Here is a 13,959-nt window from a genome sequence, read left to right as displayed (position 1 = left end):
TAGACCTGCTTATAGGCAATTCATAGGATCTGCCCCTTCAGAAAACAGAGATCATCAGGCTATTGATCACTTTTAATTCCCAGCTCTCAAGGAAAAAAATCAGGCTATACATCTGTTTTTTGAAAAGACAACCATGGATGGTTGACCTTCCTGGCTTCCCTAGTGGTCATTGGGCACAAATATTTTGTTTTCCTAACATGTATTCATCATGAAAAATTAAATAGAAAGATTTTGGGAAAATGAAATCAACTGGAAATCATAGTTTATCATAATGAGCAAGTTTAAGAAAGATAAAAGACCACATATTCCATTATGTCGAATAAAATTAAAAATTGTTTGTATATTTTTAATTTTTATTAATTTTTACATTAGCTAACAAAATATAGCATTTCTTTATTACACACACACACACACAGAGACACACACACACACATATATATATGTTATATTGTGTGTTTGTGTCTCTGAGAGAGAGAGAGAAACAATGCCATCTCTTATGATGATCCATGAGATTTGTAGAGGCAGATGTGACAGAGAAGAAGAGGAGAATAAAAAGGGTGATGAATTAAGGATGGTGGGTGAGAAGTTCATGTAACAGGAAAGCAAAAGAGAGAACCAACTAGAAGTAGAAAGAAAACCAGCAGGAGCAGCAGGGTGTAATCTAAAGTCTTCCAAGAACAAATTCAGGCATTTCTCAGACACATTAGCCCAAGAGCCCTAAAACACTATATAGAGACAAACAGCCATCTTGGAACATCTACAGCAACCCCTTTCAAGCTTCAGGGATCATCACAAAAGAAGGCTTTGAAAAGAGCATAAGAGCTAGAAGATTGGAAGGATTACAGTGAGAGGCTGGTCTCTGAACATGACAAGCCTGTTATACAAATGAAAGCACCACAGCTGTAAAACTACCTAGTGGATCAACAGACATAAATGTGCAACTGAATCCATGGTGTGCTGATGATTAACAGTCCTTCAAGTATATTCTCAAGAGAGGTAGGTGTAGCTCTTGTTTCTAAATGTTTTAGGCAATTTTAAATGTCAGTATTATCTTGATATATCTGCTAGTGTCAATTTTAATGTAAAATGTCAACTTGCCAGAATCCAGAATCATGTCTAGAATCTAAGAGTTGTATAAATCACAGAGAGTTTGCATATGGGCATGTCGGGAGGGAAAATTTCTGGTTCAGTATAATTGGTGTGAAGAGACCTGCCCAATATTTAGTGAGTGGCATTGTTTCCTAAGTAGGAAGTCTTTAAATCTGTAAGAATGCAGTAAACAAGTTGAATATAAGCATACATTCCTTGATCTGATTTTTATTTGTAGATACAATTTGAACAACTGTCTCTTGAGTGACAGTACCTTTGATTCATCCACCATGATGAAACTGCAAGTGAAACAAACCTTTTCTTTTTCAAAAATAAAAATAAAGATAAAAATGGTTACAAGCAAGTGTGGTAGTGAAAACGTATATTCCCTGTATTGGGCAGGATGGAAGAGAATTAACTCAAGTTTGAGGCCAGTCTTGGCTTCATGACTGAATTCTGGTATAACCTGGGCTGCATAATATAGGCTGCTAGGAAAAATATAAAAAGATATTTAAGAAGAAAAGAGAGACAGGAATTTGAGCAACATTAGACATTTTTAGGGAAATCCTCCTTTCATGTTGGAAATATAAACAGAAAGATTCTTTGTTTCTTCTGCAATTCCCCACAAGACCAACTAAGTATTTCAAAAAGGAACTGCTTATTTTGCATGTGAAGTAACGAATTTAGAAATGTGTGGTCAGTAACTTAGACCTCACACCTCCTGTGGGTCCTACTACCTCACAAGTACCTATGGTTTTGAATGCACACAAACAGGAAGCTAACTGGACTGCAGCTATATCGGCATTTAAACTCATACAAAATCACCTTCCTGAGTCCCCATTGAGTCCTAAATGCAAGCGGGTTATCAAGGAAGTCAGGGCTCCCACAAAAGTTAGACTGTCTCTTAACAGGAAGACTAACTTATTTTAGTGTCCAGCAAGGATAGTCTACTCTCCTTAGCATTCTGCTAATGTGACTGTAACTGTGTCTGGAGCTGTGGGGCTTGGCTGCCTCTCTTCAACTCATGACATACTGTTTGGGTTTCAGGGTGAATGAAAATATTGAGAGGAGACTGAGGGACTGAAAACTACATGGAAACACTCAAGACTGTGCTTATTTTGAAAAGGTAAATGTGTTGTGAATATAAAAAAAACATATGATAGTTAGAAATATTTATAAGAAATGATAGACAGGCTGGGCAGTGGTGGCACATGCCTTTAATCCCAGCACACTGGAGGCAGAGCCAGGTGGGTCTCTGTGAGTTTGAGGCCAGTCTGGTCTACAGAGCAAGATCCAGGACAGGCACCAAAACTATACAGAGAAACCCTGTCTTGAAAAACCAAAAAAATAGAAAAAAAAAGAAATGATAGAGAACAGAATGGCAAGCAGAGGTAAATAGATAATGAGTAGAATAAAGATGTATAAAAATAGATTATTCAAAAATAGATCAATAAATCACAAATACATAAATGATTGACAGATCATTTTCTTGATAGAATGAAGAGGATAGAAAAAAGATGATTGATAGCAAATACATATATATATGTATGTAGACAGATAATAAATAAGTAGATGATGGATACATACATACATGTAGATACATAGGAAAATACAAAGATGGCTAGATACACGATAGATAAATAATAGATTCATAGATGAGAGATAGGTAATAGGTGCTAGAAAGATAGATACAAACAAATTACAGGTCACAATGACATACATAATTGATATACACAAACTTATTGTCATATCATTAAGTAGATAAATAAAATATTGTAGAGGTATAATACAAGGAAATTAACAGCACACCAGAAAGCTCTAGAACAAAAAGGAAAAATCACATCCAGCAGGAGTAGAGGGCAAGAAATAATCAAACTCATGGTTGAATTTAATGCAGTACAAACAAAATAAATACAAGGAAACAATAAAACAATTTTAGTCATCAGGAAAATCAATAAGATTAACAAACCCTTATCCAACTTAACTGAACCATAGGAAGAATATCTAAATTAAGAAATAAGACACGAACATGAGACATAAAAAATAGACAAAAGTAAATCAAAGGAATCATAAGGACATACTTTAAAAACCTGTTCTGCACCAAATTAGAAAATCTAGAAGAAATGGATAATTTTCTCTATGCATATCACTTATAAAGGATAAAGATTAAATGAAGATTAGATAAGCAACTTTTTTCTTTCTTTTTTTTTTTTTTTTTTGAGACAGGGTTTCTCTGTGTAGCTTTGCGCCTTTCCTGGGACTAACTTGGTAGTCCAGGCTGGCTTCGAACTCACAGAGATCCGCCTGGCTCTGCCTCCCGAGTGCTGGGATTAAAGGCGTGCACCACCACCGCCCAGCTAGATAAGCCATTTAAGTGAAATCAAAGCAGTCAATAAAATATCTCCCCAGCAAAAAGAAATAGATTTAGTGCAGAATTCTACCAGAATTTCAAAGAGTTGATGCCAATATTACTCAAGTTATTCCACAAATATAAACAAAGGGTATTTTCTGAGGCCACAATTACCTGATATACAAACCAATCTATGGTCCTTCGTAAACGGTAAAAGGCAATGGTAAAATGGGAGTCTCCTTTAGCATAGTATGAGAGCACACATTGATTAAATGATGGGTGAATATGTGCATGTGAGTTCTGGTACATGTAAGGGCAGAAGAGGGCATTGATTGGATCCCCTGGAGCTGGAGTCACAGGCAGTGGTGAGCCTCCTATTTTGGCACTGGGAACTGAAGTTGGGTCCTCTGCAAGTTCAGAACACACTCTTAATGTGTAAGTGATTTCTCTAGCCCTATACACTCACCATTCTTTACCAAAAACACCAGAAATATATTTTATGTCTTGTTGTTTCACTTCATTGTTGAATGGTTGACATAGAAATATCTGAGAATGTTTACTTTGTAAAATTTGACAACTTCTTGTTGCATGTTTGTAGATGTAACCAACCTTCTTATTAAACAAGAAACACAGAACCAATGCAAAGAAGAAAGCCAAGAGGTCAGAGCCAAGAGCTAAAACCTTACCCTTCCTCCTGCGGTGGTCCTACCTCTCCGAACCAGCTACCCCTGTGTTAAATTTTTTATATAGAGTTCCTGTTCTGCCTTCTCATTTGTTGTAAACCCAACCACATGACCGCCTCGTCACGGCCAGTCTGTATAGGCCTCTAGGTTTTCTATGATTGGTATTGAAATTAAAGGCGTGTGTATCCAATACTACCTGTATCTCTGAACACACAGAGACTTACCTAGCTCTGCCTAAAAAGTGCTGGGATTACAAGCATATGCCATCACTGCCCTGATTTCCTACGGCTTGCTAATAGCTCTGACCCCCTGGCAACTTTATTTATTAACATACAAAAAACATTTTAATACAAATAAAATATCACCATACATGTTTCCAGATAGTTTTATTTTACACGACTCTTTCCTGACTCTACAGCACATGTTTGTTTTTTCAGTAGGACATATACTACTCTTGACAATGAACGTAGATATGAAACATCAATATTCTTATGATGTATTTCTAGAAGATTCTGTCAGAGGTCAAGAAGCTGCAAAACACTGCAAAGAATTGGGAACATTTGAAATAAGACTGACTATTGGCCACAGAAATCCTAGGAGTATAGTATGCATAGGTAATATTTAGTAAATACAACATTTTATTATATTGTTAGGCTTTTTTTTCTATATTATTCTACAATTCTAAACTTGAAACTTTTATTAATATATTTTTTCAAATAAATTATAATTAAACCATTTTTCCTTTCCTTACTCCTCTTAACCTCTCATATACAGCCATTTTCTTCTTGCAAATTCATCTTTATTTTTAATTACCATTAAATATATATATATATATATATATATATATATATATATATATTCCTAATTTTATGAATGTAATCAGATTAATGAGTATAATGTTATTTATATTTACATGATTTTATATTTACATTTCTAACAGATACCATCTCACAACAAACATCTTCTTCCTCTGGTTATTACAATCTTTCTTTCCCTTCTTGCCTGATGTTGCCTGAGCCTTAGGTGCAGGAGTTCTGCTGTAATAGATCAGCTAGGCCTGGACACCTCATAATCATCTGTTCTCTTTATTGTTTGTTTTGGGGTTTGTATTGGTGTTTGTTTGATGCTAATCAATGGGGTTTTTTCCCTTCAGGTGTGAGAGCTACATCTATGTATCTATAAGGAGAATATTTAGATATTTAGAATACAATTAGGGGTTATACTTGTTTTGAGTTTGTTGCAATTGATAAGTATGAAGCTATTTGCATTATTCTACACACAGCCATCCAGTCTGATCAAAACCATATGTTGAAGATACTGTCTTTTTTCCAGTGAACGTTTTGAGTTTCTTTAGCAAAGATCAGTTATACATAGATGTCTGGAATTATGTCTTGGTCTTCAAACTGATTCCTTTGATGAACCTATCTGTCTTTCCACCAAATACTGTGGTGTGTTTATTAATATAGGTCTATAGTATGACTTGAAGTTAGGAGCGGTGAGACCTCCAGCACTTCTTTTATTGTTCATGATAGTTTAACTATCCTGTTAGTTTCTCTGTGTGTTTACATTCAAGCTGAAATTGTCTCTTTAAGATCTGTGTAGCATTGTGTTGGAATTTTGATGTGACTGCATAGATGGGATTCTTTAGATTACTTTTGATAGGTTGGGCATTTTTACTATGCAATTCCTACTGGTACATGAGCAGAAGAGATTCTCCATCTTTTGATATTTTTTCAACTTCTTAAAACAAATTTCAAATACAGCAAAAACATACTTGATTTGTTTGTTTGATTTTTAAAATGTGGAATTTTAGCATTCTAAATATCTACATGATTAATTAAGAAATTGAAGAACTATAAACTGAAACTGGAATAATAACAGTATAATCATTGTGACTGACACATTAGGACTGTTCTTACAATATGAAAAATAATTATTGGACATGTTGCATAGAATACCAGAGGAAACACTGAGTCTCGAATTTAAAAAGCAAAGAACACAACAAAAGTTTGAGTACAATAATCAGACTTAACCGTTTTGATTAAAGGGAGTGGATTCAAGATGCAACTCAGTTTTAGTCATGTTAAATACTTTTGCTGAAAAGCTAAGGTCTGAACAATTTCCAAGAAGTTATCATCCACAAAATCAATGACATAAGAGAATTTTTTAGCATAGTATGAGAATACACAAATTTAATCAAAGCACTTGGGAGGCAGAAGCTAGTGGGGCTTTGAATTCAAAGCCAACCTAGCCTAGTCTACAAAGTACATTCCAGTATAACCATAGCTACAAAGTAACCCTGTCACATACACACACACACACACACACACACACACACACACACACACACACACACTGAATGTGGCGGTTAGGGCGGATGTTTCTGTTGGTAAGTTTTCCGTGCTGTGGTCAAGTAGACACCTCCAGCCTCTCACATCCTACGGTAAGTTTTATTCTGGTTCTGCCTCTTGTCAGCCAAAACAGCACCATGCTGTCTGTTCTCCTAAACCTGATCTGTACTGGTGAGTCCTGCTGGGAATAGACAGTGTGGAATAACAGGGTGGAAATATCATCCTGGGAGGCTAAATTTGCCTGCCTACAGCAGAAACACTGGCTTCCATGTTTTATATTAGTACATGAGTTCATCTTAACTAAGTAAGCTCTGATTCTAATGTACAGAGGCCCAATAGGGACAGGGATGTCAGATGGCCAGGCTACTGAAAAAAGAAAGATGAGTTAATCATGAGGTTTTCTTTCCAGGCCTCTTCCTAGTCCTGTGGACAGTGGCACAAGAAGGTGAGTCCATCTTTAAATATTGAGATATTCACAGAGATCCGCCGGCCTCTGCCTCCTGAGTGCTGGGATAAATGGCATGCGCCAACCTGGGCTACAGAGAAAGTTCCAGGAAAGGCACAAAGCTACACAAAAAAACCCTGTCTCGAAAAACAAAAAAAAATTTAAATATTGACATATTATCCTTTGCAATAGATAGGTTAGCTGTACTGGAAGTCACTCATGTTCTTTTTCTCTTTTGTCAATCTGATGTCAGGATCTCTCATGACAATTATATGCTCGATGACCTTGATGATTTGATTTGAATTTGTTTCATGTCATTTGACTATCTTTTGCCTGACCATTTTCAGTTTTCTTCATGTCTCAAGACTTTTATACAGTATTTTCTCTAAGTAAGTTTTTCTCTCCTTTCTTCTAAGCTTTATTTTTCTGGCTATTTGTAAATATTATAAAATTTCTTTGTGAATTTCATATAATATGTTTAATAATATTCATTCTGCTCCAAAACTCATTCTAAATGCCACCTCCATCCTCCCAAGTAAACCTCAGTGTTCCTTTACCCTTTCTTGAATTTTTATGACTTACAATTTGGTATTTGGATGGTTTCAATTTATTTTCACTGTGTTTTCATTCAGGTTTTGTATTTACATGTCAGATCATGTAATGCATGTTCTAAGCTCACTCACTCTCCTATATTATAATCAAGTAAACTGCTGGAATGTTCTCTTAACTTCTTAATTTTTATATTTATTTGGTGAATGTGTGAGTGTGTGAGTGTGTGTGAGTGTGTGTGTGTGTGTGTGTGTGTGTGTGTGTGCGCGCGTGTTTGTATGTACATGCATCATGGCACAAGTGTGGAGTTATAGGAAAACCTGCTGGTATCAATTTTCTCTTTCCACTCTGTGCATCCTGGCAATGGCTTTCAGAGAGTCAAGAATGGCAGAAAGAGCATTTACCACTTAGACATCAAGCTGGCCCATGTATTCTTCCAATTCAATAGCTGATTTTTTTTGTCTGTGGGGGTGGTTTACAAAATTTTTATGTTGTTGGTGATTCATTTCAAAATTTCAAAACACTTTCTACCCAGAGTTTCTTTTTTTCATAGTTAGATTGCATCTTTTTTCTTTTATAAAAGATGTTTTTCATTGTAAATTAAATATATGGAGAATTTCATACATAACTATAATATGTATATCATTTCTAACCCTTAGAATGTATCCAAAGAACTTGACATCCTATGGTATAAATGCTTGTTCAGTCATGTTCTTTGCTGCTCTATTTTCAATCGCCAGGACAAGGAAAGAATCTGAATGTCCTTCAGCTGATGAATGGATAATGAAATTTTAACATATGTACACTGTGGAATTCTGTTCAAAGGTAAAAACAATGAAATTAGCATTGACATAGGTAGAACTAGGAAATCTCATACTGAATAAGATAACCCAGACCCAGAAAAACAAATGACATTTTTTCTCTTTTGTCTGTGGCTGATAACTCCAATGCTTTGTGTGTGTGTTTTATTCTCCCAACAATTGACAAGGATTTTTTATTCTTCTTTCATATATTATATTCCTACCACAGTTTCTCCTACTTCCACTTCTCCAGCACACACACACACACACACACACACACACACACACACACACACACACTACTTATCTTCCCCATATTCACCCTTCCTTCATTTCCCTTCAGAAAAGAGCAAGCCTCCCTGGGATATCAACAGAGCAAAGCACAAAAAGTAACACTAAGCCTAGGCACATTTGCTTGTATCAACACTGGACAAGGAAACCCTGTAGGAGGAACAGGATCCCAAGTGTAGGTATAAGAATCCTAGACAGCACCAATTCCCAATTCTAGGAGTCCAAGAAGAACACCAAGCTACACATCCATAACACATGTGCAGAGTACCTATCTTAGACTCAAACAGTTCCCTGATGAACTCTTCACTCTCTGTAACTGAAGGCCAAGAGCCCATCCTAATTGAATCCTTGGGTCATGTTCTGATGATGCCCTTGACCCCTCTGGCTTCTACAACCCTTCCTCCCATCTTCCATGGGCTTCCTGAAATACTGCCTAATGTTTGGCTGTGAATCTCTGTATGTGCTGCCATCTGTTGATATATCTGGTTTGATTTTGAGGTCTTTGATCCACTTAGACAATAGTTTTGAATGGTGAAAGATATCCATCTATTTGCATTCTTCTGCATGTAGACATCCAGTTAGACCATTTGTTGAAGATACTTTGTTTTTTCCATTGTATATTTCTATCTTCTTTATCAACAATCAGGTGTTCATAGCTTTGCAGATTGACCTTTGGGTCGTTAATTACATTGTATTGATCAACCTCTCTGTTTTCTGGGTTTTTTGTTTGGTTTGGTTTGGTTTGGTTTGGTTTGGTTTTTTTTTTTGTCCAACATATTAAATTTATTTCCTCCTGATACACAGTAGTAGGATTGCTCAATGATGTAGCCCTTTTGTACCTAATTTTTGAGGAAATTCTCTGCTTCTTTTCATAGCTTTGCTACTATATATAGTACTATCAAAAATAGTCAAGAATGCAAATTTACATCATTGTTTCTTATGTTTTGCCTTAGGTCTATTTTAACTATTTTAATAACAGCCATTCTAACTGAAGTGAGAAGTCATTTCACCATGTTTTAATTTGCATTTTCTTTCTAATTGCTTTGAATATTTTCCATATCTTTTTTATTTTTTTTTATTTTTATTTTGCAATACAATTCAGTTCTACATATCAGCCACAGATTCCCTTGTTCTTCCCCCTCCCGCCCCCCTCACCTTCCCCCCAGTCCGCCCCCCATTCCAATCTCCTCCAGGGCAAAGCCTTCCCCACAGACTGAGATCAACCTGGTGGACTCAGTCCAGGTAGGTCCAGTCCCCTCCTCCCAGGCCGAGCCAAGGGACCCTGCATAGGCCCCAGGTTTCAAACAGCTGACTCATGCAATGAGCACAGGACCCAGTGCCACTGCCTGGATGCCTCCCAAACAGATCAGGCCAATCAACTGTCTCACCCACTCAGAGGGCCTGATCCAGTTGGTGACCCCTCAGCCATTGGTTCATAGTTCATGTGTTTTGGTTCATTTGGCTATTTGTCTCTGTGCTTTATCCAACCTTGGTCTCAACAATTCTCGCTAATTGGACTCCCAGAGATCCACCCGGGGCCTAGTCATGGATCTCTGCATCCAGATTCCTCAGTAGTTTGATGAGGTTTCTAGCACGACAATTAGGGTGTTTGGCCATCCCATCACCAGAGTAGGTCAGTTTGGACTGTCTTTCGACCATTGCCAGCAGTCTGTTGTGGGGGTATCTTTGTGGATTTCTGTGGGCCTCTCTAGCACTTTGTTTCTTCCTATTCTCATGTGGTCTTCATTTACCATGGTCTCCTATTCCTTGTTCTCCCTCTCTGTTGTTGATCCAGCTGGGATCTCCCGATCACCCAAGCTCTCTTTCCCTTGACCCTCGCCCTTCACTACCCCCACTCATGTCCAGGCTGTTCATGTAGATCTCATTCCATTTCTCTGTCATTGGGCGATCCCTGTGTCTTTCTTGGGGTCCTGTTTTCCAGGTAGCCTGCCTGATGATGTGAGTAGCAGTCCAGTCATCCTTGTTCCACATCTAGTATCCTGCTATGAGTGAGTACATACCATGTTTGTCTTTCTGAGTCTGGGTTACCTCACTCAGGATGATTTTTTCTAGATCCATCCATTTGTCTGCAAACCTCATGATGTCATTGTTTTTCTCTGCTGAGTAGTATTCCATTGTGTATATGTACCACATTTTGTTTATCCATTCTTCAGTTGAAGGGCATCTAGGTTGTTTCCATGTTCTGGCTATTACAAACAACGCTGATATGAACATAGCTGAACAAGTGCTCTTGTGGTGTGGTTGAGCATTCCTTGGGTATATGCCCAAGAGTGGTATAGCTGGATCTTGGGGGAGATGGATTCCCAATTTTCTAAGAAAGCACCATATTGATTTCCAAAGTGGTTGTACAAGCTTGCATTCCCACCAGCAGTGGAGGAGAGTTCCCCTAGCTCCACATCCTCTCCAGCATAAGGTGTCTTCAGTGTTTTTGACATTAGCCATTCTGACAGGCGTAAGGTGGTATCTCAGAGTTGTTTTGATTTGCATTTCCCTGATGATTAGGCATGTTGAGCAATACCTTAAATGTCTTTCAGCCATTTGAGTTTCCTCTGTTGAGAATTCTCTGTTTAGTTCTATAGCCCATTTCTTAATTGGACTGTTGGGCATTTTGATGTCTAATTTCTTGAGTTCCTTATATATTCTGGATATCAGTCCTCTGTCAGATGTGGGGTTGGTGAAGATCTTTTCCCATTCTGTAGGCTGTCGCTTTGCTTTGTTGACCATATCCTTTGCCCTACAAAAGCTTCTCAGTTTCAAGAGGTCCCATTGATTGATTGTTTCTCTCAGTGTCTGTGCTACTGGTGTTCTATTTAGGAAGTGGTCTCCTATGCCAATGTGTTCAAGACTACTTCCTACTTTCTCTTCTAGCAGGTTCAGAGTAGCTGGATTTATGTTGAGGTCCTTGATCCACTTCGACTTAAGTTTTGTGCACGGTGATAGATATGGATCTATTTGCAGCCTTCTACATGTTGATATCCAGTTTTGCCAGCACCATTTGTTGAAGATGCTTTCTTTTTTCCATTGTGCACTTTTGGCTTCTTTGTCAAAAATTATTTGTTCATAGGTGTGCGGATTAATGTCAGGGTCTTCAATTCGATTCCATTGGTCCACATGTCAGTTTTTATGCCAGTACCAAGCTGTTTTTATTACTGTAGCTCTATAGTACAGCTTGAAGTCAGGGATCGTGATGTCTCCAGAGGTTGTGTTATTGTACAGGATTCTTTTGGCTATCCTGGGTTTTTTGGTTTTCCATATGAAGTTGAGTATTATTCTTTCCAGGTCTGTGAAGAATTGTGTTGGTATTTTGATAGGGATTGCATTGAATCTGTAGATTGCTTTTGGTAAGATTGCCATTTTTACTATGTTAGTTCTGCCTATCAATGAGCATGGGAGATCTTTCCATTTTCTGACATCTTCTTCAATTTCTTTTTTCAGGGACTTAAAGTTCTTGTCATATAGGTCCTTCACTTGCTTGGTTAGTGTTAACCCAAGGTATTTTATGTCATTTGTGGCTATAGTAAAGGGTGATGTAGCTCCGATTTCCTTCTCCACTTCTTTGTCCATTGTATATAGGAAGGCTACTGATTTTTTTGAGTTGATTTTGTATCCTGCTATGTTGCTGAAGGTGTTTATAAGCTGTATCAGTTCCTTGGTGGAATATTTGGGGGTATTTCACACTCATCACTTCAATATGACCATATTGTGTACAACACATACAAATCTACTTACCTCATGAAAGAAATCCATAGCAGACAAAACAGTGATTGCAACAAATCATAACTGTATGAATCTATGTGTTTACTAAGTTACTGATAGTAGTATGGATTAGGGGTTACTCACAAAATCAAGGGTGACTCAAACCTTACTTAAAGCACACCCCAATATGAGTGATTATCATGAAGTCAAAACCCTGGAGCTCAGTGCACAACTTGCAGGCAGCCCAAAAGGTCTTAGACATTAGCACTCAGAGCTCAGCTGGTCCAGTATCTTACTCTTTCTATAGAGCTGGGAAGGGAAACTGATGAATCTTGAATGTTTCACCTTTGCATGATGTAGAAAGTTTGTTTACTTTCTGAATATCCTGAACATCTCAGACTCTTAAATTGAAGAAGGGATGTATCAATTCAGAGAAAAGTGTTATACAAAGGACCCCAAAGAAGAGAAAATTGGAGACTCAGCTCTCAGGGATGAAGGGGCATCAATAATTTTTTTTTCTCTGTGCATCCCTCTGCAGGATATCATGACAAGCCTTCACTCTCTGCCTGGCCAAGCCATATTGTTCCTTTGGGACAGCGTGTGGAACTTCAATGTGACTCTCATAGAAACTATTATGCATTCAAGTTGTACAAAGGACATGACAATCCTATCCCTCAGATCCAGGGAAGACCATTCCAGAAGAAATTTGTCTTGGATCCTATGACATCAACACATGCAGGGACATACAGATGCCAAGGTTTTAATTATCATTACCTTTTTAAAAATTCAGCCAACAGTGACCCTGTGAAGATCATAATTTCAGGTTAGAGAAGATGTTTTGAGTGCCTTTCATTTCCCCAAATCTCCCAACCCTGGAATTTTCAGTGTTAGTAAGAGGTCTGGACTTATAAAGGAATATTCAACACAGAGAAATATATAATGTTCTGGGCATAATAAGATATACAATGTCATGCATTTTTCTAGTCCCTAAGGCTTCCTGTGTGTTAAATAAGTCAAGGAAAAGTTGGGCTGGAAGATGGAACTCAGATCTTAACAAGTTGATATCAGGATGCAAGAATATCCTGAATTGTTCCAGGTCTGGAGAACTACTAGGGTTGATATAACAAAATAGGGAAAAATTCAGTTGTGGGCAAAACAAATCATCATGAGGAGACACCGTGTCACAAACTCTAAACATGGAGGAAGGGTCCAAGTGCCAAGGGATGCATGAGGCTCTAGAAGCTAGAAGGCAAAAAATGGATACTTTCCTAGTGATTTCAGTAGTTACTATCCCTGAAGAAACCTGATTTATGCCATTTGAGCTTTTCAGAATTCTGATTTCCACAATACTTGTATTCATTTTAAGAATCAAATTTGTGGTATTTTGTTATGTTAGCAATTGGAAATTAATATAGGAAATCATGTCAAGGGCAAATTTAGAAGCATGGAAGGCATGATCTGAGATCAGTAAAGTCAGGATGTTAATTCATCAACATGTTAGGAGGAAATAATGCTTTTGATTCTGGATCAGGAATGTCTTATAGTGATTTGAACCATGCATAGGGCTAGAAGTGTTTCCATGATAACCACTTCAATAATAATTCCTTCATTCTGCCAAGGATTATACTTTGTCCAAAGCTGCATAAAAAGGACACATAGAGCAGCCTGGTGTGAAAATTGCCAT

The 13,959-nt window shown here is 37.5% G+C and overlaps 1 protein-coding gene across 1 annotated transcript in view; it reads left to right on the top strand.

Annotated features, from left to right (window-relative positions):
- The window catches only part of LOC131902658 (killer cell immunoglobulin-like receptor 3DL1), a 47,394-nt gene that overhangs the window by 27,832 nt on the left and 5,603 nt on the right, over positions 1-13,959 (top strand). Inside the window, exon 5 of the mRNA XM_059253676.1 lies at positions 12,814-13,098. Within this exon, the coding sequence (XP_059109659.1) occupies positions 12,814-13,098 (285 nt within the window). The remainder of the gene's footprint in view (positions 1-12,813; positions 13,099-13,959) is intronic.

The sequence above is a fragment of the Peromyscus eremicus genome, chromosome 1 (genome assembly GCF_949786415.1).
Source record: "Peromyscus eremicus chromosome 1, PerEre_H2_v1, whole genome shotgun sequence".
NCBI lineage: Eukaryota > Metazoa > Chordata > Mammalia > Rodentia > Cricetidae > Peromyscus > Peromyscus eremicus.
The sequence above is the reverse complement of the archived record's forward strand: the minus strand, read 5'-3'. Positions and strand labels throughout refer to the sequence as shown.